At 48.1% G+C, this 27059-nt stretch overlaps 1 protein-coding gene across 1 annotated transcript in view; it reads right to left on the bottom strand.

Annotated features, from left to right (window-relative positions):
- Positions 1-1465: 1465 nt before the first annotated feature.
- The window catches only part of gck (glucokinase (hexokinase 4)), a 48835-nt gene continuing 23241 nt past the window's right edge, over positions 1466-27059 (bottom strand). The window contains exons 7-10 of the mRNA XM_085971057.1: positions 17665-17848; positions 14933-15088; positions 6966-7199; positions 1466-3480 (exon numbers count right to left, since the gene is read on the bottom strand). Coding sequence (XP_085827183.1) covers positions 3318-3480; positions 6966-7199; positions 14933-15088; positions 17665-17848 — 737 coding nt within the window. The 3' untranslated portion in view covers positions 1466-3317. The remainder of the gene's footprint in view (positions 3481-6965; positions 7200-14932; positions 15089-17664; positions 17849-27059) is intronic.

Below are 27059 nucleotides of genomic sequence, written 5' to 3'. Positions count from 1 at the left end.
TGCAAATTTAGATTTGTCCTCGAGAGAAACTATCTTTAATAGATAGCTTTATCAGGAGCTGGAGCTGTTCCCTTTGCTGAGGGCATCACTGCCATCAGTGCAAGTATGATTGCAGCTTTCTACTCTCAACACTACTTCAAACAGTTTATCTGGCTTTGGTGCAGCCAAGGGACTTTTGTAAAGAGCAGGGGAGTGGGATTAATAGGAGAGCTGGCACAGGCACGATGAGCTGAATAGCCTCATTCTGTGCTGTATTATTCTACGATTCTATGAAGGCATTCAGGAAAAAAAATTAGGCTTCAGGGAAAAGAAGTTAATTCCAATTGTTCACCCACCAACAGAATTCTTTGTCATATTTCTTCACAAAACATGCTTTTTTTTATTGAAACTATGTAGAGTTTGTTTTATATATTATTCAGAGATTCACAAGGACGAGGTAATTAATAATCTGCCATTTCACTTGAAAATTCATACTTTAATACATGAATTCCATTCACAAGGGTCCTCAATTTAAATAAAGGAAACTATGATGGTCTGAGGAGCGAGTTGGGTAGGATTGATTGGGGAATGGCACTCAAAGGGTTGACGGTGGATAGGCAATGGCAAACATTCAAAGACCGAATGGATGAACTACAGAATTTGTTCATCCCAGTTTGGCATAAAAATAAAACAAAAAAGGTGACCCAACCGTGGCTAACAAGGGAAATTAGGGATAGCATAAGGTCCAAGGAGAGGGCATATAAATTGGCCAGAAAAAGCAATAACCCTGAGGATTGGGAGCAGTTTAGGATTCAACAAAGGAGGACAAAGGGATTCATTAAGAAAGGGAAAATAGAATATGAGAGTAAGCTTGCAGAGAACATAAAAACTGACTGTAAAAGCTTTTATAGATATGTGAAGAGAAAAAGATTGGTGAAGTCAAGCGTAGGTCCCTTGCAGTCAGAATCGGGGGAATTTATAATGGGGAACAAAGAAATGGCAGACCAACTAAATACATATTTTGGTTCTGTCTTCACAAAGGAGGACACAAATAACCTCCCAGAGATGCCGGGGAACATAGGGTCTGATGAAAGGGTGGAACTGAAAGAAATCAGTATTTGTAGGGAAATGGTGTTAGGAAAATTGATGGGACTGAAGGCCGATAAATCCCCAGGGCCTGATAATCTACATCCCAGGGTACTTAAGGAAGTGGCCCTAGAAATAGTAGATGCATTGCTGGTCATCTTCCAGAACTCGATAGACTCTGGAACGGTACCCATGGATTGGCGGGTAGCTAATGTTACCCCACTATTCAAAAAAGGTGGTAGAGAAAAGGCGGGGAATTATAGACCGGTAAGCTTGACATCGGTAGTGGGGAAGATGCTAGAGTCCATTATAAAAGATGTAATAGCAGAGCACTTGGAAAGCAGTGACTGGATCGAACAAAGTCAACATGGATTTACAAAAGGTAAATCATGCTTGACTAATCTACTGGAATTTTTTGAGGATGTAACTGGTAAAATAGATAAGGGAGAACCAGTGGATGTGGTGTATTTGGACTTTCAGAAGGCTTTCGATAAGGTCCCGCATAAGAGATTAGCGTGCAAAATTAAGGCACATGGGATTGGGGGCAAGGTATTGACTTGGATAGAGAACTGGTTGGCGGACAGAAAGCAAAGAGTTGGAATAAACGGGTCATTTTCCGAGTGGCAGGCAGTGACTAGTGGGGTACCGCAAGGATCGGTCCTAAGACCCCAGCTGTTCACAATATATATTAATGATCTGGACGAGGGAATTGGATGTAATATCTCCAAATTTGCAGACGACACAAAGCTGGGGGGGAGGATATGCTGTGAGGAGGATGTCGTGAAACTCCAGCACGATTTGGACAGGTTGGGTGATTGGGCAGAAACATGGCAAATGCACTATAATGTGGATAAATGTGAGGTTATCCACTTTGGTGGCAAAAACAGGAAGGCAGATTATTATTTGAATGGTAATAGATTGGGCGAAGGGGAAGTGCAAAGAGACCTGGGTATTCTTGTACACCAGTCGCTGAAGGTAAGCATGCAGGTGCAGCAGGCAGTTAAGAAGGCAAATGGTATGTTGGCCTTCGTAGCAAGAGGGTTCGAGTACAGGAACAAGGATGTCTTGCTACAGTTGTACAGGGCCTTGGTGAGACCACATCTTGAGTATTGTGTGCGGTTTTGGTCGCCTTACCTGAGGAAGGACGTTCTTGCCATGGAAGGAGTGCAGCGAAGATTCACCAGGCTGATACCTGGGATGGCAGGAATGACGTATGAGGAGAGATTGTGTCGATTGGGCTTATACTCACTGGAGTTTAGAAGATTGAGAGGGGATCTCATCGAAACCTATAAAATTCTGTCAGGCCTGGACAGACTAGATGCAGGAAGGATGTTTCTGATGGCCGGGGAGTCCAGAACCAGGGGTCATAGTCTAAGGATAAGGGGTAAGCTATTTAGGACTGAAATGAGGAGGAATTTCTTCACCCAGAGAGTGGTGAACCTGTGGAATTCTCTGCCACAGAGGGCGGTGGAGGCCAGTTCATTAAATATATTCAAGAAAGAGTTGGATATATTTCTTAAGGCTAAAGGGATCAAGGGATATGGAGAGAAGGCAGGGACCGGATACTGAATTTGGATGATCAGCCATGATCTCATTGAATGGCAGAGCAGGCTCGAAGGGCCGAATGGCCTACTCCTGCTCTTATCTTCTATGTTTCTATGTATCTATATTATGCCGTTTCTTACACTGTAATCTCCATACACTGATGTCATGCCATGAAGATCTGAGACCGCAGCAGGTAGACACAACTTCCGCAAGTCACAAAGGAAACGAGGAACGACAGGAAGGTCAGAGGGAGTTAAAGGGACTGACCTGTGACCTGGGTTCAATTAACATGTATGAGTCGCTCAAACTTCACCTCGGGCACTAATGTAACAGGCGCTGCTCCAGTTTTGGGAAAATACAATTCAGAACACAAGTGATTTTCAACACAAATGCAGTCCTTCTTCATGCCACACCTGGTGGGGGTGACAGGTATTGTCCACAACACCAACCCTTGCCTCCAGAAGCTGGCAGGGCAGCTATGAAAGCAGAGGGGGTGAGTAACCTGTCGAAAGATTGTTTCAAAACAAGGGTTTGAATTTTCCAACCTGCAGCTTGGAGCCAGTCTTTCACTGTACATTAAGTGCCGTGCTTTAATCATAAGTGGATCGATTGAAGTGTTTTCACCGGTAATCCATAAGGAATTCACTATCTTCAGCCCATCACAAAATACTGCAGAAATGGCCGAGCGGATTCTGCAGTTTAGTCGCTTAATTTGAGCTCAGTAACTGGTTTACAAGGGTACCGGCCATCTTGCGCGCCACTCCGGAGATTAACGCTGCGCCTCGACCGCTGCCTTCGTTGGACTGAATGAAACTGATGTCACAGTGAGGGGCAAGTTCTCTCACCATCGTGTGAAACCTCTGTTTGAAGCTACGGAATAAAAGTGAGATAAGAACATGTGGTTAACACTGCAGGAGAAAGGAAACCCTCTGCATGAAACTGCAAGCTTGACTCTTGCTGGGGATGTGCTGGCTCACACACACACACAACTACTTTTTAATTCAACCAATATCTGGATCGGAATCGAGTCCGGACAGAGAGGATGAAGCTCGACTCTCTGAGGAGGACTGGACGCTGCATGGCGTTGTAGCCACTACCCTTTCAACTCTTGACTGTGAGTTCAAATCCAGCCCAGACAGAGAGGAAGAAAATCTCTTTCTGATGGGAAACTGGATGCTTTAGTAAGTTGGACACTTGTCTTTTCGTCTATGGGACCTGGGATCGCAATAAGATTGACCCAGTCCAGTCCTCTTTTTTGAACTTATCAAAAATACCTTACAGCTCAGCACCTGCTCAATCCCTCCAGTTCCCTCTGACTCGGGTGCCCCACTGCAGGCGTGGTTAGCTCTGCCCACCCGACTATGCTGCAAAACCGTACAATCCCAATACAGCGTCATTCATGGCTAAGAAAGGCGTGTGTTCGCAGTGAAAGTCAAATTCAGGAACGCACGTTTGTGTACTCATGCCGATGAGCTCCACTCTGTGATCCTGGGTTCTGGCACGGTGAATGGCAGGAACCTAGGAACAAAGAGTGGAGATCAGCAGCATAAGAGCACAAACCCCGCGTTCTTTAATAAATATATTCTTTTTAATTAAGGCGAAGGTCATCTGAAAATACAACGGGATAGATGGTGACTTTGTGCGGTAGCGTAAAACGGGTGGTAGCAAGCGGGCAGCCTGTTCTACATCTCGCCTGATTTGTATTTCCTTTGACTTCAGAGCTGCAAAACGGGCTGCTGATTTGCTATCACCCGTTTATATTATTTTTCTAGCTACATAAGGATTGGGGTGGGGAGTGGCTGTTCCATTTACCCAGGATACATCTGTTAGCCACAGATACTGAAGGTAACTCACATTGTGGGGTTGGAACTAAGGCAGGGTCTCCTTCACCTAGCATGCTGCTACAATGCTTATTTACACGTCAGCCAAACTTGAAATTAAATTCTGTTGTGAACACCGCAATGTAAGAATGATCGATAGGGTTTTACATTGCTTTTGTTTTTAATAGAGACAAAACTCTAATACGGAAAGGATTTGTGTAAATCATGCTCTGGAAAAAGCCAGTCTTTTCCTTGTCATGTTCTCAAAAGCCCTTCTCAATACAGCTGATGATAAAAGCTTTTGAAATATAGGGGTAAAAATTGGGTGGCGCCTATCTTGGGGTGCTAACGTCGCCGGGGCGCTAACTTTAGCGCTCTGAAAAAGTTAGCACCCCTCCACCGTAAATTCAGTAGTAGCGCCCCAAGCAGGAGGTGGGCACTACTGGTTGGGGCGCTACTACTGAGTTTCACGGCGCTATGTGCAGCAGCGCCGCATCAGTGCCGGCCTCCTCCACTGATTAAAGGAGAGGGGCCTCACGCTACACGCACTGGGGCCCTGCTGGACCACCGGGGAGCGGGGTGCTGTGAAAACAGCCTGGCACTCAGTAGGGATGGGTCAGGGGGCGCAAGGGAAGTTTGCAACCGGGGCGCAAGAGGGGCACTGTGCACGGCGATGATGTCATCGCCGGCGGCATGGGGCGCTATTGGCTGCCGCTAACCTCCCATTGAATTTCGCGGGAGGCGTCAGCAGTGCCGCGCCCGGGGGCGCCAATGAGAGGCGCAAACCAACCTAATTTTTCCCTCAGACTTTTGTCACAGCAGGGGGTGCCATGAGTGCAGAGATCAGAAGATTGTTTACAACAGGGCCATCTTCTGTGGTAGAGAATTCCACAGGTTCACCACCCTCTGGGTGAAGAAATTCCTCCTCATCTCTGTCCTAAATGGCTTACCCCTTATCCTTAGACTGTGACCCCTGGTTCTGGACTCCCCGACCATCGGGAATATCCTCCCTGCATCTAGTCTGTCCAGTCCTGTCAGAATTTTATAAGTTTCAATGAGATCCCCTCTCATTCTTCTAAACTCCAGCGAGTACAAGCCCAATCGACCCAATCTCTCCTCATACGTCATTCCTGCCATCCCAGGTATCAGCCTGGTGAATCTTCGCTGAACTCCTTCCATGGCAAGAACATCCTTCCTCAGATAAGGCGACCAAAACTGCACACAATACTCAAGATGTGGTCTCACCAAGGCCCTGTACAACTGCAGCAAGACACCCTTGTTCCTGTACTCAAACCCTCTCGCTACGAAGGCCAACATGCCATTTGCCGCCTTAACCACCTGCTGCACCTGCATGCTTACCTTCAGCGACTGGTGCACAAGGACACCCAGGTCTCGTTGCAGTTTCCCTTCTCCCAATCTATTGCCATTCAGATAATAATCTGCCTTCCTGTTTTTGCCACCAAAGTGGATAACTTCGCATTTATCCACGTTATATTGCATCTGCCATGCTTTTGCCCAATCACCCAACCTGTCCAAATCATCCTGGAGTTTCTCGGCATCCTCCTCACCGCACACACGCCCATCCAGCTTTGTGTCGTCTGCAAATTTGGAGATATTACATCTAGTTCCCTTGTCTAGATCATTAATATATATTGTGAATAGCTGGGGTCCAAGGACCGATCCCTGCGGTACCCCACTAGTCACTGCCTGCCACTCGGAAAAAGACCCGTTTGTTCCAACTCTTTGCTTTCTGTCTGCCAACCAGTTCTCTAGCCAAGTCAATACCTTGCCCCCAATCCCATGTGCCTTAACTTTACACGCTAATCTCTTATGCGGGACCTTATCGAAGGCCTTCTGAAAGTCCACATCCACTGGTTCTCCCTTATCTATTTTACCAGTTACATCCTCAAGGGGAGATTTGATAGAGGTGTTTAAAACCATGAAGGGTTTAGATAGAGTTAATAAAGAGAAACTGTTTCCAATGGCTGAAGCGTCGATAACCAGAGGGCTCAGATTTAAGGGGATTGGCAAAAGAACCAGCTGCAACACGAGGGAAAAGTTATTTACGCAACGAGTGGTGAGGATTTGGAATGCGCTGCCTGATAGGGTGGTGGATACAGATTCACTAGCCTTCAAAAGGGAATTCGATAAATACTTGAAGGAGAAAAAAATTGCAGGGATGTGGGGAGAGTGGGAGGAACTGGATTGCTTGTCGAAAGAGCCGGCGCAGACTCGATGGGGCCGAATGTTCTCCTTCTGTGCTGTATGATTCTATGATTTTATATCTTTCTAACTGTGGCAGTGTGAAGAACAGTTTTAACATGTGACTGACTATAGATTCTATCTTGGAAAACCATTACTTTGTGACAATTGTAGGCCACACTGTTGGAAGGCCTGGACTTACATCCCTGCTTCCCCCATGCCCGACGTGGAAATGCACAACGCTGGACGTGCTCCCAGCACAGTTAGCCCACCTTGATGAGCACAGAACTCACAACAACACCAAGATCACTGTTTTCTCAAATGCACACTTACCGAGGATGTAACTTGTAAACCGAGCCGTCAATCCCGACCGTGATCCTCATCGCTTCTTTGCACTTGTTCTTCCACATCCGATTTATAACACCCGCCAATCCAGCAGCACATAGGTGTGCCGACCGTATCGACACGCTCTCACATGCCAAATGGACAATCTCACAGTCTGCTTTAGATGGCAGCACACCGAGCGTCGTCAGAACATTATAGATCTGCTTCTGGTCCCCTGTATCACTTGAAGGAAATAAGAAAGATATGACAATAGGAAACTGTCTCAAACTGCTTGGTAGTAATTGGCACTAGAAGATGGAGCTCAGAGGAAAGAATGCCAGACTGACTCCACAGAAAGTGGCCCGGAAAACCAACAGATTCCTGCCGTAACTTTGGCCGGGACTCAGGTACCCAAACCTGCGACCTCTTCCACCTAGAAGGACAAGGGCAGCAGGCGCATGTAAACACCACCACCTCCAAGTCACACACCATCCTGACTTGGAAGTATATCGGCCGTTCCTTTACCGTCGCTGGGTCAAAATCTGGAACTCTCTCCCCAACAGCACTGAGGGAGCACCTTCACCACACAGACTGCAGCGGTTCAAGAAGGCAGCTCACCACCACCTTCTCGAGGGCAATTAGGGATGGGCAATAAATGCTGGCCTTGCCGGCAATGCCCACATCCCATAAACGAATTTTAAAAAAAGGTACGCCAGATCCCGGCCTTATGCCTAGGTTTTCAGGATGCCCTTGTGGTGCGGGACCTCCACTTGCCCCTTACAAGGCCATCGACACTGGATGTTCATTAACATAGAATCATAGAATTTTATAGTACAGTGGGAGGCCATTTAGCCCATCGCACCCAAAGAGTTATCCACTAGCTCCCATTCCCAGTACCCGTTTCAATTTTTCTTTTTCGAATACTTATCCACTTCCCTTTTAAAGGCTATTATGGTTTCTGCTTCCATCAGTTTCTGGTTGGACATTCCATATCCTTATAACATCCTGCATAACAGTATTTCTTCTGACGTCTCTCTTTTGACGATAGTCTTTAAATTTATGCCCTCCAGTTACTAAGCCACTGACCAATGGAAATTGTGCTTCCATACAAATTGCGTACAAGACAACACAATGCAATTTCTTACCAATATAGATAAAAAACCTTAGTTCTTAGTTTCTGTGCTGTTCCATTATACTCTGGGTCTTGCATTGAGGTACACATTCAAGCAAAAAATATGTTTTATAATGTAAATAACTTAATAAAAGGTTCGAGGGAGGTAGAACAAAAATGGTTAGTGGCATCCTAAGCAAGTTTCATAAAATCCATAATCAGTCCGTAAGGATGACCCCGAGCTTCCGGTCGCCTGTCATTTCATTTCACCGCCCCATTCCCACTCAGACCTCACCGTCCGCGGCCTCTTGCATTGTTCCACGGAAGCTCAGCGTAAACTCGAGGAACAGCACCTCATCTTCCGATTAGGCACTTTACAGCCTTCCGGACTCAATATCGAGTTCAACAATTTCAGATCATAACCTCGGCCCCTATTATTTTTATATATTTATCCACACTTTTGGTTTGTGCCTTTTCCTTGTTTTACTCTCTCTCCCACATGGCAGCTGTCTCTCACTCTGCCAGCGCATTTCACACTTCATCTTCTTTACCTGTCCTATTACCATCTTGTCTCACCTTGAATATCTCTTAATGTCTCTTCTTTCATCCTCTCCCCCATTTCCCAGCCCCCAACCTGCTTTTTAATCTGTTTCATAGAAACATAGAAGATAGGAGTAGGCCATTCGGCCCCTCGAGCCTGCTCCGTCATTCAATGAGATCATGGCTGATCATCCAAACTCAGTACCCTGTCCCTGCCTTCTCCCCATATCCCTTGATTCCTTTAGCCTTAAGTAAATGCGCCAGGGCTTGTCCAGGATTTGAACCCGGGGCCTCTCGCATTTTAAGCCACGAAATTCCCTAAGCAAGAATCATACTCCTAGACCAACGAGCCGCCAAATTTTCATTTCCTGCCTTTTTTTCTCAGTTCTGAAGAAGGGTTTCGACCTGAAACGTTGACTCTCTTTCTCTCTCCACGGATGTTGCCTGGCCTGCTGAGTTTTTCCAGCGTCTTCTGTTGTTATTTCATAAAATGGCAGCAGGTAAATTATATCTGTGAGGCCCTGTATCTTTCAGTATTAATGTGTGCAATATTTTTGCCCCATCACGTGAGATATAGTGCTTCAGTAAATTTCAACCGTTGTCATGTTTGAGCTGCAGCAGGACCTTGGTAAACATCAGAAACCTCACTTCAGGTCCTGGACTATGTTGTGTATGTAATATGTGTGCTACTTTGAACCTATGGACAGGACTGCACTACTTGTTGGGCGTAGTGATACGCAGTACCACTCCTGGCCATAGGGGTATAAATAGTACTGTGGGTACTGATCCCCCTCAGTTCCCGCCTGTGGGCATGAAGTAAAGACCTATGTATAGTCCCTACCTCCAACCAGTAAAGACCTGTTTGAGTTATACGTTTAAGTCTTTGTGTTAATTGTTCAATACAATACACATACTTAACACTGGCGACGAGTCGGTTCGAACCCTGCGGCAGTTATTCCACAGCGGCTTCGTCCAAAGACAGGACGTTGAAGAGAGGTTCCAATCCTCAACACCCCACTGAAAACTGAAGGGCAGCAGAAATCCTGACAGCTTCCAGCGACTGGAAGCGACAGGCATTAGGACCCTGAAGCCTCCATAACCTCGTGGGTAAGCCAGAGCCCGGGAGGGCGCGAGCGGGTAAGCCAGAGCCCGGGAGGGAGCGAGCAAGAGCCGCCGAGCGGGTGAGCCAGAGGCCGGGAGCCGCTTCAAGCGGGAGGCGCTTAGCGGGCCAGCGATCGCACCGGTGATAAGGGCTGAGAACCGTTTCGGGCGGGCGGCGCACCAGCGATCGCACAGGAGATAAGAGCCGCAGTCGGGCTGAAAGTCAGCGACGAGAAGCGCGGGAAAACCGCCATTGAAGTGGGCGGGGAGAGCGAGAAGCGCGGGAAAGCCGCCATTTTTCACGGGAAAACCACTGGGGAAGAAGGCAGAAGCGGGAAAACCGCCATTTTGTGGGCGGAGGACGACGGCAAGAGCGGGAAGCCGCCATCTTGGATAACAGTAAAAAAAAAAAAATCTGAAATTGCAAATCTGATAAAGTACTACAATGCCTAAACACGGGAATATTAGCAACTTTGATAGTGACATCGAAGATTGGGCCATATATGTTGAACGAGTTAAAAATTATTGTAAGGCCAATAAAATTCGTGAGGCTGATAAAGCACTAACATTATTAAATTTAATGGGTGCGAAGACATACGGGCAATTGAAACACCTGTTATCACCAGATGAACCGGCGGATAAGACGTTCGATGAGATTGTTACTGTCCTGAAAGATCATCTAAACCCCATGCCGCTGATGCTAGCGGAACGATTTAAATTTTACGACAGAAAGCAGCTACAGCATGAAAGCAATGCTGATTATTTGCTGGAATTGCGTAAATTAGCGAAATATTGCCAGTTTGGAACGGGACTGACAGAGGCACTTCGAGACAAATTTGTGTGTGGTTTATTTAAACAGGATACACAAAAGCGACTGCTCGAGGAGAATGAGCTGACGCTTGAGAAGGCGGTCACTATGGCAGCAGCACACGAAGCCGCAGCGAGAGGCACGGCAGTAATGCAGCTACGGTCACCGGAGCTCAGTGCACACAAATTGGGTGTGAGTTCTGGCAAATGTTATCGTTGTGGAAAGACAACGCATGAGCAGAACCAGTGTTGGTTTAAAAACCAAGAATGTAGAACTTGTGGTAGGCTTGGACATATAGCTAGAGTATGCAGGTCAGGGAAGAAGACCAGCAACAAGAAGTCACCGCAAGGAAAATACGCAAAGGTACACAAGGTGACCGAACAGGAGTCCGATTCAGACGCTAGCAGTAATGAACTGGCTAGCTTAAGCTGTAATGAACTGGCTAGCTTAAGAGTACTCAACGCTGGTAAGGGTGCAGACCTCCAGACAATTTGGGTCACTCTTCAGATAGAAGGAGTCCAAGTAAAACTGGAATTGGACACTGGATCGGCATTGACGGTCATAAATAAGAAAGATTACGGAAAGTTATTCCAACATATTCCCCTACAGGATACGGGGATTATATTGAAAACATACACGGGGCAAAGAGTGTACCCCATCGGGAAAATAGAGGTTGCAGTGGTCCACAAGGGCGAAGACAGTCAAATAATGGACTTATATGTGATATCTGAAGGAGGTCCTCCACTACTAGGACGGGAGTGGATTAGGAAAATGAATATGGACTGGCATTTCCTACAAACAATAACGAGTGAGAACTCGGTGAAGATAGTCGGCCCAGACTCTGGAACGGATGATGGTAAGCCCAACTCAGGTGCAAAAGACAAAGTTTCAGCACAGAATTCCACTGAGCAACAACAACATAGTTTAACTGTGGATTCTGAGTCTGGCAAGTCTACTGATGTGCCCATTTCTGAGGAACACCGGGCTCGAACTCAACTCCATTTCAAACTACAACAGCAATTAGAACAAATGCTTCGCCGTTTTGAGCAAGAGTTGAATGCAACGAAAGAGTTCTTTGATATAGAGTTGGAGAATCTGGAAAGACAACAGAAGCAGCTGATGGAGAAAATGGAGCAGGAGCACACAAAACGTCTGATGTCAGAGGAGTTAACGGTCAGCCAACTCCTGCATATGCTGAAGGACAGGACTCTGAAATGGGAAAAACTTGAACATGAACTTCAATATTCAAACGAAAGGGGTTCGGAGCTCTCAAAGGTTATTGGAAGAGCTGAGGTGGCAACACAGACTGAGATGACTGCAACAGAGCAGCCCTTGGATGCCAAAAGTACGCTGACTCACGTCAATGTAGAACAACAGACCGCTGAAACAGCTGCTCCGGTAGAGGGATTGCATAGTCCGATCAATCAATCTCCAAAGGAAGTTGAAGTATTAAAATCACAAATGAGGTCACTAGTAAACGACTTGCTGAAAGCCCAGAAAAAGCTGGATGCAGAGGTACACATGAAGAAGTCTCTTCAGGAAAGATGTCTGGATTTGGAACAAGAGCTGGCTAACGTCCAGCTGGGTATGGAGGAAATAGACGACCCTCTCACTGGTCTAGCTCAGGACGACACCGAATATTACGATGTCCTGTCCTGCCCAGCTTGTAACTTCGACTCCCAAAGTGCAGAAATCATGGAGGAGCACCAAAAGTCTACGGAACATCGGGAGAAGCTGGCTCTACGACGGAAACAGGAGGAAGAGAAGGAGGAACTGCGCATGCAGCTGGCAGCTGTGGCAGCTGACAATGGAGCCCAGAGAGTCTCCAAGAAGCAGAAAAGTAAAAGTAAAAACAGAAGATGACCCATCTGAACCATTATCACCTCTACCAGATCACACACGTGGTCCCTCCGAACGGAGCCAATTCAGTTCGGAAGTTCAAACTGTTAAATCCATGGAAGGACTATTGAATGAGTCACTCCAGCAACGTGAACCGACTACACCACAGAGATTGAATCTGTGAACTGTTTTCCGCAGAGACTGAATCTGTGATCTGTTTTGACATGAAGTTATCTATGTATCTATGTTATTCTGTTATGTAAACCTGAAGTTATATATGTATATATGTTATTACGTTATGTTAAATGGGGAGATGACTGTAAAGCTAGGAAGGGAGGAATGTTGTGTATGTAATATGTGTGCTACTTTGAACCTATGGACAGGACTGCACTACTTGTTGGGCGTAGTGATACGCAGTACCACTCCTGGCCATAGGGGTATAAATAGTACTGTGGGTACTGATCCCCCTCAGTTCCCGCCTGTGGGCATGAAGTAAAGACCTACGTGCAGTCCCTACCTCCAACCAGTAAAGACCTGTTTGAGTTATACGTTTAAGTCTTTGTGTTAATTGTTCAATACAATACACATACTTAACAGACTACCCACGAGAAATGCACTGGGAGGCATACCAGTAATTTAAACGTACGGATCCAGGGCTTTGAGTAATAGATCCTGGTTGGATTGTGACTTACTGTGCTGTTGGCACAAAGGGTTTTAAAGTGTTAGAAAATGGTAGACACCAAAGCATTGGTTAAATTGGTCCCTTTAATTCACCAGTGTGTTAAAGCCATATGCAGCACAACACCAAGACAACTAACACTAGCCTCTACTGTGGAAAGTATAGCTTTCTGCTTAGCGGTAATTGAATGGAAGAATTGCCATGACACTGAATGTAAGGAAATGTAAAAGAAAAACTTCAAAAGGCTGGAAAGCTGAAACGGAAAAGGCTGTAAATACGCAGCATCTGAAAAGGGAAAAGACAGGTTAATATTTGAGTATAAGCCTTCATCTGTTCTGAGAAATGCTAATCCATCTATGTTCCTTACAGATGGTGATAGATCTGCTGTGCATTTCCAGAATTTTCAGTTTTTGATACTGAAAATAAGGCTCATCAACTCTTACAAGCTGCAGAATAGAACAGCTAAAAGTAGTACACATCTCCGTATAATGGAAGAGGGGTGGACAGACTTTATTGTAGCAGAACAGTCCAAAATACATAGACATAAAAAGGAGCACTGGAAATACACAGGGGTGGTAAATATCTGAAAGAGAAAGGCAGGCTCGATGCTGACAAACCAGCTGTGCATTTCCAGTGTCTTCTGTTTTTTTAAACTGGAATGTACTCTGGACACACGAGGAAACATAGAAACATAGAAGATAGGAGTAGGCCATTCGGCCCCTCGAGCCTGCTCTGCCATTCAATGCGATCATGGCTGATCATCCAAATTCAGTACCCTGTCCCTGCTTTCTCCCCATACCCCTTGATCCCTTTAGCCTTGAGAAATATATCCAACTCCTTCTTGAATATATTTAATGAATTGGCCTCTACTGCCTTCTGTGGTAGAGAAGTCCACAGGTTCACCACTCTCTGGGTGAAGAAATTCCTCCTCATTTCTGTCCTAAATGGCCTACCCCTTATCCTTAGACTGTGACCCCTGGTTCTGGACTCCCTGACCATCGGGAACATTCTTCCTGTATCTAGTCTGTCCAGTCCTGTCAGAATTTTATAAGTTTCAATGAGATCCTCTCTCATTCTTCTAAACTCCAGCGAGTACAAGCCCAATCGACCCAATCTCTCCTCATACGTCATTCCTGCCATCCCAGGTATCAGCCTGGTGAATCTTCGCTGAACTCCTTCCATGGCAAGAACATCCTTCCTCAGATAAGGCGACCAAAACTGCACACAATACTCAAGATGTGGTCTCACCAAGGCCCTGTACAACTGCAGCAAGACATCCTTGTTCCTGTACTCAAACCCTCTCGCTACAAAAGCCAACATACCATTTGCCTTCTTAACCGCCTGCTGCACCTGCATGCTTACCTTCAGCGACTGGTGCACAAGGACACCCAGGTCTCGTTGCACTTTCCCTTCTCCCAATCTATTGCCATTCAGATAATAATCTGCCCTCCTGTTTTTGCTACCAAAGTGGATAACCTCACATTTATCCACATTATATTGCATCTGCCATGCTTCTGCCCAATCACCCAACCTGTCCAAATCATCCTGGAGTTTCTCAGCATCCTCCTCACAGCACACACGCCCACCCAGCTTTGTGTCATCTGCATATTTGGAGATATTACATCTAGTTCCCTTGTCTAGATCATTAATATATATTGTGAATAACTGGGGTCCAAGGACCGATCCCTGCGGTACCCCACTAGTCACTCTCCTGCCACTCGGAAAAAGAGCCATTTATTCCAACTCTTTGCTTTCTGTCTGCCAACCAGTTCTCTATCCAAGTCAGTACCTTGCCCCCAATCCCATGTGCCTTAACTTTACACGCTAATCTCTTATGCGGAGAGTGGAAACTCATGACTCTCCAATCTTGATTGCAAACAGCGAAGCCCCTTCTGTACCTTTCTATTTGTGAGAGGAATCTTGTTTCAAAGCTGCCTTGTGTTTTCAGCAGCTGGGATGCCTCGCCATTGAAGAGCAGGTTTTGATTTACCAGTTTCAGCAGCACAAGTCGCGTTAGCTCGCCCATGTACTTTCCACTAATAATCTTCTCGTATCTAATTAAGAAAGAGGACGTGTGTTTAATCAAATGCAGTAAATTCCATGTCCATCCCAAGCTCCAATAGTATCTTAAGGGGTTTAGTTTAGATAAGCTTCAATAATAGCCCAAAATTGAGGTACCTTAATATTCATCCAGTCTCTTACATTTCATGTTAAAATGTCCATTTTGTTGTTCCGCTCTCCCAAGGCTGCACTTCCAAAGTGCCATTTTCTGATGATTCTATTGTTCTACTCAGGCTGAGGCACTTTAACGCAATATCTCCTTGTCAAGCTAACCCCATCTCACCCGCCATTGCTTCACCTGCTGCTTCCAGCAAAGATCACTGATTATTCCCCTCCCTAACCCAGTGGAGCACCCTAGCCGAGAGGCTTTAGCTATTAGCAGAGACTAGAGAAACTGGGCCTCTTTTCAGACGAGCAAAGGAGATTAAAAGATCAAAATTATAAGGGGATTTGAGAAGGTAAATAGGGGAAAAACGATTTCTACTGACCGGTGAGTCAGCAACTAGAGAGCATAAATTTACGATCATCGCCAAATAAATAAAGGTTGAGAATTTTTTTTTTTTTTATTTATTTATTTTTATTTTTTATTTTTTTTAAGGACACGACTATGTTAGGACATGGACTGCCCGACCAGAAACAGTGGTGGAAGCAAAATCCAGAATAGCTTTTGAAAGGGAAGTAAATAAATATTTGAAAGATTTAAAAAAATATGGGGAATCTTCAGCAGGGGCGCGATGAGCTGAATGGCCTCCTTCTGTGCTGTAAAATTCTATGAACTGCTTCCCCAGCCGAGATCGGCTGACTCAACAGACCAGGGCATTAAATCAATCTGGGATCCTCCCATCTACAAAACTCAGTCCACACCTGGCTGCATTCTACTCATCTGGGAGCCCTGATTTCAGGGTTATGCCATTTAACTGAAGGCAGACATCCTGCTGCACCGAGAAGCAAAGTGCTAGAAACACTTCAGACCTGACCTTTCTGAGCTTCATTGCATTAATTAACGGGTTTAGTAATGCTTTGCATCAGCACCTTTACCTGCTGCATCCATCCTGCTGGACAAGGTAAAATGCGGCAATTAGACTTTGGCCAACGTTAAACTGCTGAGGCTGCGCCTAGGTTCTCCCAGCTTCTGGGAATTCAAAGCTGTGTCTAGAAGCCGCTGAAGTGCCTCAAACAGCCAATGAACTTTGACTCCATAACTGCAGCAACACTGATCAAAACTGTAAACAGTTTAATTCAGACTCTTCATCCCGGGCGACAGAAACAGCCATTAGCTGAGTGGGTAATAACAGTTGCTATAGGCCAGTTTGGACTGATGGGTCCTAGCTGCGTAATGGCACATCATTACACTCATACAGTGAAGATTTATTGTTGAATTATGGCGCAGTGCCCACTTCAAACACCAGAAAAACAACCTGAAGCAGTAATGCAGTGAATGAGGGTGGCTGTTGTTTTTGGAAGCAACTGCTTAATGTTGTAAATGTTCGGGGAGCTCTGCTAAAACTGCATTCAATACATTACAATCAAGGGTGACCGCAGGGCTGCATCTGAAACTGTCAACTTAAAATGCCGAAACAGTAAAGTAGGAACAAGGCAAACAGAAGGTTAAATCTGTTGCAATTTTACTGGCAATGTTGCGGGAACATCATCACTTCCAGGTTCCCTTCCACGTCACACACCATCCTGACTTACATAGGGCCTTGGTGAGACCACACCTGGAGTACTGTGTAGTTTTGGTCTCCTTGCCTAAAGGAAGGATATACTTGCCATAGAGGGAGTGCAACGAAGGTTCACGAGATTGATTCCTGGGATGGTGGTGTCGTATGAGAAGAGAGTGAGTAAACTAGGCCTGTATTTTCTTGAATTCAGAAGAATGAGAGGGGATCTCATTGAAGCATACAAAATTATTAGAGGGCTTGATAGGATGGATGCTGGGAGAATGTTTCCCTTGGCTGGGGAGTCTAGAACCAGGGGTCACAGCCTCAGGATAAAAGGTAGGCCATTCAGGACTGAGATGAGAAGAAATTTCTTCACACAGAAGGTGGTGAATCTTTGGAATTCTCTACCTCAGAGGGCTGTGGAGGCTCAGTCATTGGGTATATTCAAAACAGATGTTGATAGATTTCTGACTAGTAAGGGCATCAAGGGATATGGCGATAGGGCCGGTGAATGGAGTTGAGGCAGAAGATCAGCCATGATCTCATTGAATGGCGGAGCAGGCTCGAAGGGCCGAATGGCCGACTCCTGCTCCTATTTCTTATGTTCTTATGACTTGGACATATATTGCTGCTGCTTCATCGTGGCTGGATCAAAATCCTGGAATTGCTTACCTAATGCCAGTGTGTGAGCACCATCACCACAAGCACTGCAGCGGTTCAAAGGGAAGAATCGGCACCACCTTCTCAGGGATGGGCAATGAATGTGGCCGCTCAAAAGGGAAAGGTCATGCATTTTAGTCCCAGCACTGCCTGTCATTCACATTTCCTAATATGAAGCTCTTTTGGTAATAACTTGTGATTCTTAATAGCAGGAATGTTAACTATAGATATAGTGCAGTTTTACTTACAGCTGAGACCCCGGATTGATAGACATCTCATCAACAACGTAATCGTATTCTAGACGGAACTCCTCCAGCTCACCCGTGTCTCCGAACCCCCCCCATTCAGTGTTCACACACATTCTTCCTTCTTCTCCTTCCACCAACTCCACATTTTTCATTTCCTCCATATAACAAGCATTACAGCCAGTGCCTGGAAGCATAAACACATACACATTAAAAGAGAGTGATCCTGCACTGTTGTGAAATCCATTTCAGTGTTAAACGCTGTTTGAGGATATTTTCTTGAGAAGATATCATAATGTTTAGATTAGCTATGGAAAAGGACAGGGAGCTAGAGTAAAAATGTTTAACTGGGGGAAGGCCAATTTCAGTGGGATGAGAATGGATCTGGCCCGGGTAAACTGGAATCAAAGATTGGCAGGCAAAACTGTAATGGAACAATGGGCTGCCTTTAAAGAGGAAATAGTTCAGGTACTGTTCAGGTACATTCCCACTAGGGGGAAAGGCAGGGCAACTAAAGTCAGGGCTTCCTGGATGACAAAAGAAATAGAGAATATGATAAAAAGAGTGCGTATGACTGATGTCAGGTTGCAAATACATCTGAGAATCAGGCTGTATACAGAAAGGCCAGAGGAGAAGTGAAAAAGAAAATAAGAGGGGCAAAGAGAGGGTATGAGAATAGAATGGTAGCCAACATAAAAGGTAATCCAAAAGTCTTCTATAGGCATATAAATAGTAAAAGGGTAGTAAGGAGGGGTGGGGCCGATTAGGGACCAAAAAGGAGACCTATGCATGGAGGCAGAGGCCTAGAAATTCGGTGGGGTTAGCGCCCAATTAGAGGCGTTAGAGGGTCTTGCGCCGGAATTATAGCTGGTAACGAAATTGCGTTGGGCCCTACCATCGGCGTTAGCCGGTAGCGCTGCGCCGGCACCGATGACGTCATCGGTGTGCGCAGCGTCCCGGTTGCCGTGGTAACCCGGCCCCAAGCCCAAATTCAGTTGCGGCCGCCTCGCCCGTGGCAGCCGCAACCAACGACTGTTGAAAGGGATTTTACACACCTTTGCGCCAGCGCATAAAGGTGGAGCGGCGGCCGGCCGCTTTCCCGGCGGCCGCCTGCCCGCACCTCCCTCCCCGGACTCCTCCACCACCCCCCTGCGGCACTGATGTGTGTGGCCCGCGAGCCCGGCTCTTCCCCGAGGTGCCGGGCTCATTTGTCGGGCGAATCGACCGGCCAGCGGTCGGCTGCAGGCAGCTCCTCCTTAACAGAAGGAGGAGGCCTGCAGTACCCCAGCCTGCCGCACCGCCTCGGGTGCCGCAGCGGGGGATTAGCGCCTGAAAACTGCACTGAACGCCCATAGTGAGGCGCAAAAACCCTCCATTAGCGCCCGGGGCAACCGAATTTTCGTCGGGCGCAGCGGCATTAACGCCGGCGCAAAATTTCGGGCGCTAAAGCCCTGGCGGACCCACAACCGAATTTCTAGGCCAGAGGGTATGGCTGAGGTACTAAACAAGTACTTTGCATCTGTCTTCACCAAGGAAGAGGATGCTGCCATAGACATAGTAAAGGAGGAGGTAGTGGGGATACTTGATAGGATAAAAATTGATAAAAAGGAAGTATTAGAAAGACTGGCTGTACTTAAAGTAGATAAATCACCAGGAGTGGATGGGATGCATCCTAGGATGTTGAGGGAGGGAATCGCGAAGGTATTGGCCATAATATTCCAATCCTCCTTAGATACGGGGGTGGTGCCAGTGGACTGGGGAATTGCAAATGTTACACCCTTGTTCAAAAAAGTGTGTAAAGATAAACCCAGCAACTACAGGCCAGTCAGTTTGACCTCGGTAGAGGGGAAGCTTTTAGAAACAGTAATCAGGGACAAAATTAACAGTCACTTGGACAAGTGTGGATTAATTAAGGAAAGCCAGTACTGATTTGTTAAAGGCAACTAACTTGATTTGAGTTCTTTGATGAGGTAACAGAGAGGGTTGATGAGGGTAATGCAGTTGACGTAGTGTACATGGATTTCCAAAAGGTGTTCGACAAAGTGCCACATAATAGGCTTGCCAGCAAAGTTGAAGCCTATGGAATAAAAGGGACAGTGGCAGCATAGATACGGAATTGGCTAAGTGATAGGAAACAGAGAGTAGTGAACGGTTGTTTTTCGGACTGGAGGAAGGTGTTCCCCAGGGGTCGGTTTTAGGACCACTGCTTTTCTTGATATATATTAATGACTTGGACATGGTTGTACAGGGCAGAATTTCAAAATTTGCAGATGACACAAAACTTGGAAGTGTAGTGAACAGTGAGGAGGAGAGTGATAGACTTCAGGAACACAGACAGGCTGGTGAAATGGGCGGACATGTGGCAGATGAAATTTAATGCAGAAAAGTGTGAAGTGATACATTTTGGTAGAAAGAATGAGGAGAGGACACATAAACTAAATGGTACAATCCTGAAGGGGGTGCATGAACAGAGAGACCTGGGGGTATTTGTGCACAAATCGTTGAAGGTGGCAGGGCAGGTTGAGAAAGCAGTTAAAAAGGCTTACGGGATTCTGGGCTTCATAAATAAAGGCACAGAGTACAAAAATGTGGAAATTATGATGAACCTGTATAAAACACTGGTTCAGCCCCAACTGGAGTACTGTGTCCAATTCTGGGCACCACACTTTAGGAAGGATGTGAGGGCCTTAGAGAGGGTGCAGAAAAGATTTATGAGACTGGAGAAGCTGGGGTTGTTCTCCTTAGAGCAGAGAAGATTGAGAGGAGATTTGATAGAAGTGTTCAAAATCATGAGTGGTCTGGACAGAGTAGATAGAGGGAAACTGTTCCCATTGGCAGAAGGGTCGAAAACCAGAGGGGACAGATTTAAGGTGATTGACAAAAGAACCAAAGGCGACATAAGACAAAACTTTTTTTACGCGGCGAGTGGTTAAGATCTGGAATGCACTGCCTGAAAGGGTGGTGGAGGCGGACTCAATCACAGCTTTCAAAAGGGAGTTGGATAAGTATCTGAAGGAAAGAAATTTGCAGGGCTACGGGGAACGGGCAGGAGAGTGGGACTAGCTGAAGTGCTCTTGCAGAGAGCCGGCACGGGCTGCCATTCTATGGTGATAGTCCAAGCCAGCTTCGGACCAAATCTTCTTGTGTAGTCCAGCCTCCCTGTCTGTTATTCTACCTGTGGTTTAGTGATGATTGCCCATTATTCTGCCGGTAGCTCAGTTCTGCCCTGTCTTGCTCTTTCTAGTCTCCAATTGAAGCTATGTTGCTGGGTTTGTAAACATTGGTGAATGTAATTATATCGTCAGAGCACAGTGAGTACACCATGCATCCCTATTCACAGCCCTGAATGAAATGTAAAGACATTCATTGAAATTAGTAATCTATTTCTTCCTTGGAGTTTTCTTGTTTCTCCGCATTCTGTTGCAGCTCCCACAATTAGTGTTGTTTGCAGTCATCAGACTACAACAAGGTTTAGGTTTGCATATCACAATTGAGTATTCCCCCACTGCTTTGATTAGTACAATGACATTTTTAACATTTACCTGACAGAGTCTGGGGTTGGCACCTCACTCAAAGGATGGCACCTGGTCATAGGGGTAAAAATTGGGTAGAGTGCCCTTTGGGCGCTAACGAAGGTAGCGCCCCGAAAAAGTTAATACCCCCACGGATGATTTTCCCAGGTAGCGCCCCGAGAGGGAGAAGGGGCGCTACTGGAAGCGCCCTGCGTCACTCTTGGGGGCGCTGCGAGCCAACATCGCGGCCCTATGTGCCGCAGCGCCACGTCGCACCGCGGTACTGACTTCCTCCCCTTATTAGGGCGCTAACAGGAGGCGCAAATCAACCAAATTTAGCCCCCATAGAGTCATAACGGCACAGAAGGAGGCCATTCGGCCCATCGAGTCCGTGCCGGCTCTCTGAAGAGCAATCCAGTCAGTCCCATTCCCCCGCTCTATCCCCGTAGCCCTGCAAGTTTATTTCCCTCGTGCCTATCCAGGCTCCCCTTGAAAACATTGAGGCCTAGAAATTCAGAATAACCACGTTTGGGGCGCTACAGCATGGCGTTCGCTAACTTTTGCACCCGGCGCAACTTAGCGCCACCTTCGCCGATATTCAGTTGCATCGCCCCAAGAGGTTGCTGCTGCGCTAAAGCAGGCGATGCACGACTATCATTAGGCGCTAAGCTGGCGATCCGGGGCGCAAACACCGAAGGCGGGCGCAGCGCAGGTGCGGCGAGTTGCTCATTGAGGGCAGACAGTCAGGCGCCGGTCAGCACTTAAAGGGGGAGGGTGGAATTGTTTGGCTGCCACGCCCTGCACACTGCAGCCCTAAGGCAAGGCCTGAACACTGCTTCTGTAACTGCTCCACGCCCAGGAGAATGGAGAAGGCCAGGGAGAGAGCGCAGCGCTTCGGCGAGGGTGACCTGAGGCTGCTGGTTGGCGCAGTGGACCGCAGGCGCCATATCCTCTTCCCTGAGGGTGGCAGGAGGCCGCTGCCCGCCGAATATCGGCAAGCATGGAGGGAGGTGGCAAACAGGGTCACGTCCAACAGCGTGGTTGGCAGGACACCAACCCAATGCAGGAAAAAATTCAACGACCTCACTCGGGTTGTCAGGGTGAGTACCTTTTCCAGTATCCTCCTCATCCCTGCATGTGCACCTCACTTTATGGCCAAAGGGGCCTGAAAGCCCTAATGGCCAGCCCTCATCCAGCAGCTATGGGACTGTCATGAAAAGCACTTGCACATTCAGGACTTTAGACACTGTCAGGGCTATTCGACCATGGGAGGCAGTGCGGGCAAGATCAGGGCTCGACACTGTCAGGGCTATTCGACCATGGGAGGCGGTGCAGGCGAGATCAGGGCTTGGCACAGTACTTAGAGGCCGTCCTTTCTCTTGCAGGGCAAGCTGGCGCATAACAGAAGACAGCAGCGACAGACCGGGGGAGACCGTCCTGACCTGAAACAGCTGAGCGACCTCAAGCAGCGAGTGTAGCGGATCATGGCAGGCCGGCTGAGTGGCCCCGTCGCCACTGGAGATGCTGACCCTGTTCTGGGCACCAATGGTAAGGTCATCACCTTTTTGACCTCTCTCTTTCCACTTGCGCCTCACACCAGCATCCTTTGCCACTATCGAACCAATGCAGTGCACAGCAGCACTCATGCCTTCCTCGCTGCCGCCCTGTCCTCACTCTAAAGCAACTCTTGTGCCTCCCTGCTTTCAGATGGTGACTCGCCAGGTGAGGAGGCGGCCCCTCAAGCTGGCACTGTGTCCGAGTCAGACATAGAGGAGGAGGAAGAGGAAGCCGGCCCATCAGGGACACCCTCAGCCGAGGCAGCCCATGGCCATGATGGTGACACGTCTTCCCTGGAGGGGAGCAGGGGGGAAGGGTCGGAGGAGAGTGAAGTTCCGGGGACCAGCGGGCTGCAGCAATGCGGGAGGGGTGGGGAAGCTCGGCGGCCTTCTCCCCGGAGGGTGAGTGCGTCCTCCAGTCCTGCTACGGTGAACGCAGAGGAGGTGCGGCTCCTAGCGGAAATGGGCGCCCAGGCTGAGCGCAGGCACACTGAGCTCATGGCTGCAGTGGCAAGGATGCCTGACTCCATAGAGTCACTGGCAAGGAGTGTGCAGGAATTCGGGGCAGCACAGGCCAGGAGTCTGCAATAATTCAGTGCAGCACAGGCTAGGAGTCAGCAGGACTTCGCTACATCACAGGCGGCTTCTAGCCAAGTGCTCAGTCGTGCCATGCATTCACTGGCTGGTGTCATGCAGACACAGACCAGGGCCACACGGGCACTAACTGCTGCCACCCTCGCTGGATCGGCCAGGCATCGCCGGGGCACTCGCCGCGCCGTAGCAGCCCAGCAGTCTGTGCTTCAGATTGCTGCGCATGCTGTAGTGCTGGCCCGTGTGAGTGCCAATGTATCAGCCGACCAGGGAGTGCCTGTGATCTGTCAGGTTGGCAGCATTCCTGCAGCCAACACTGTCACTCCTCCAGTGCAGCTGCCACCAGCCGTTGGACAGACTGATGCCGCCCAAGCAGAGTTGGAGCAGTCAGCAGCCGGCCCCTCCAGGCCCAGAGCTGGTCCAGGCCAACCCCCAAGGGCATCTGCCGTCTCACCATCTGACCCTCAGCAGCCTTCCCCCAGCCTTGCTGCAGCCACTGGGGTCCCATTGAGGAGGAGCTGCAGGGTGGGTAGGGGCCAGTCACAGAAGCGAGACGGATCACCCTCGCAGGGGAAAAAGTAGGTGTGGCCAAATGTTTTGTTTTATATATAAAGGCCGAGACTGCTGTATTTGTTTCAGATATAAAGGCCGAGACTGGTATATTTTTCTTTTATACAGGAAACTTTGTGTTATCCGGAGGCTAAATGTCCGGCAAGCTCGAGCCACCGGCAAAAATTCAGGAGCCGTTTTGTTAGGTTTTTTTTCTTCTCGTAGGTTTTTTTTCAACAGCCAGGCTCTGCAAAGTCTCTCTGAAGCTATTGCTAAGCGACAGAGACGCTTCCAAGGTACGGCTGACTGTTTAGAAGCTGTTGCTAAGCAACAGTGTTTGTTGCCAGATACGGAGCTGAAAAGCTCTGTATGCTTCAACATTAACGCTGGTGTGTCCGGCAGTTTTGAGGGAATGGCAACAGCTCGGTCCCGTCGGTGCCGGATAGCACAAAGTTTCCTGTATTTAAAGGCCGAGACTGGTGTATTTGTGTTTTTGGGGGGGGGGGGGTGGGCGTTAGAAACATAGAAGATAGGAGCAGGAGTAGGCCATTCGGCCCTTCGAGCCTGCTCCGCCATTCAACGAGATCATGGCTGATCATCCAAACCCTAGCACCCGGTCTCTACACTGACAGCCATCCCACCCAAGCCCTATCCCCGTAACCCCACGTATTTAATCCCCCCTAACACTAAGGGCCAGTTTTTATCATGGCCAATCAACCTAACCCGCACATCTTTGGACTGTGGGAGGAAACCGGAGCACCCGGAGAAAGCCCACGCAAACATGGGGAGAATGTGCAAACTCCACATAGACAGTCATCCGAGGCCGGATTTGAACCCGGGTCCCTGGCGCTGCGAGGCAACAGTGCTAACCACTATGCCACCGTTCTCCATTAGATTGTCATGTGGGAAGGGCACAGAGGTATCACAGTAAAAAAAAATCTTAAATCGCACTGTCCATGTTTTCTTTTGGAAGTCCTGGTTGCCCTGCTCGGCTGAGGGCTTGTGGAGCGGCTACATTCATCTTCTGCCATTGGCACAAGCCATTCCCTGAGAGGGGGCCTAGAACCGAGTTGCAATAAGCCGCCGACAGGCGGCCCTTGCACTTTCTGCCTCCCTCCCGTGCTGATCCTCCTCCGCCTCCTCCTCCTCTGGTGGTCCTCCAATGTCTGCTGGCAGTGGCCGAGTCCTGCGGATAGCCAGGTTGTGCAGCATGCAGCACACGACAACGAAATGGGAGACTCGCTCAGGCGAGTACTGTAGGGCTCCCCCGGAATGATCCAGACAGCGGAACCATTGCTTCAGCACGCCGATTGTTTGCTCAATGATGTTCCTGGTTGCTTGATGGCTGTCATTGTATCGCTCTTCAGCAGGGGTGCTGGGCGCACGGAGCGGGGTCATCAGCCAGGTGCACAAAGGCTAGCCTTTGTCCCCGAGAAGCCATCCTCGTGGGTGAGGCTGGGCCTCGAACATGTCTGCCACAGAAGTCTGGCGCAGGATGAAGGCATCGTGGCTGCTGCCTGGAAAGTGGGCATTGACAGCTAGGATGAGCTGCCTGTGGTCACACACCAACTGCACGTTGAGCGAATGGTAGCCCTTCCGGTTGCGGTAATCCTCAGCATTCTCTAGAGGTGCCCGCAAAGCCACATGCATGCAGTCAATGGCGCCCTGCACCATGGGGAAGCCCGCTAATACTGCAAAGCCCATTGCACGCTCTTGCTGTTTGTCCACGGTCATGGGGAAGGAGATGAACTGACGTCTCCTTCTGAAAAGGGCATTGGTCACCTGGCGGATGCAGCAATGTACCGCGAACTGGGAGATGTTGGAAATGTCCCCAGTAGCGGATTGGAAGGAGCCGGTGGCATAGAAGTTGAGAGTCACCTTCACTGCCACCGACAGAGACGTCCTGCTCCTCAGCTGTGGCTGCAGATCTCCGCGAAGCAGGTGGCAGATCTCAGTGACCACCGCCCTTCTGAATCGCAGCCTCCGAACACACTGCTCCTTAGATATGTTCAGATATGAGAACTGCTGGCGGTATATCCTGGGTAAGGCCTCCTTTGCCAACGCCTGTTGGCCCTTCTCCGTCTGGCCATGACTGGCACTCTCTCACTGTGTCTCTGAGCCCTTTGAATGCAATGGAGAAGCCCAACGTTTCCACCCTTTGCAGCCCCCATTATATGTTTCCAATCAATGCTATGACACTGAAGTTAAAGACAAGTGCAAAGCTCTGGCCTGAAGCCACAAGTACCTGTGCGAGTGTTGAGCCAAACCAGAAAGCTCTCTACCTTTGTCTCTCTCCAAATATCCATCTCTCACAAAGAAGGAGTGGAGCAAAATGGCTGCCATTTATACTGCAGGAGGAGTCCCCTTTAATTAGCGCCCCCCGCGCCCCGCAGCGACTGGGAACCGTTCCTCTACCAGTCGTGGGGGGTGCCAGGCGCACAATAGGCCGGCGCCACTGAATTTCCGGTTCGGGGCGCACAAAGGGCATTGCACCATGAAATGACGTCAGGATCTGCGCGCGCAGCTGAGCGCGCGCAAAGGTTTTGCACCGCCGCTAAATCTTAACTGAATTTCGCGAGAGGCGCAGATCGCACCGAGCCCGGGCGCTAGCCGCTTAGCGCCCCACTTCTCCTAAGGCGCTAGCGGCTGGCGCAAACAACTGAATTTCTAGGCCTGAGTGTCTCCGCTTCCACCACTTCCGTTGGCAGCGAGTTCCAGTGTAAGAATTCGCAATAATTTACAGTTCTGAAGATTCATATTTTTTGATTAAAGTATCCCTGGACAATGTGCTTTTTAAATTTCCAAAGATAAAATGGCTGTCACACCACATGGCCGAATGACAAAAGAGGTTTGGAATGCAGCTTTCTGTGTCTGGAAGTAAGGTTCAATGAAGACAAAGGACAATGCTTTGTTTACAAAGCAACTGAATGCTATTAGCATTTGTTTAGATACACCTGAAACTGCAGAAGAGACGTTTGCACCTTGAATGGGAAGCGTTAACTTTAAATGGGTTTCCAATCACCCAGTACTGGACTATAGAGCAGATGTATCTCCCTTTTGTTTCAGCAAAGGGAGCTCTGAAAATCACATTAACTCAATCTAACCACTTTGAGTTAGCCTATCACAGCTTTGGGGTTAATTTTGCACACAGCCCTTGCAAGGCAGGATGTGAGGGGCTCACCAGGTATAA

Source organism: Somniosus microcephalus, chromosome 30 (genome assembly GCF_052327205.1).
Source record: "Somniosus microcephalus isolate GS21.2 chromosome 30, FLI_Smic_1.0, whole genome shotgun sequence".
NCBI lineage: Eukaryota > Metazoa > Chordata > Chondrichthyes > Squaliformes > Somniosidae > Somniosus > Somniosus microcephalus.
This window is presented reverse-complemented; position numbering and strand designations above follow the sequence as displayed.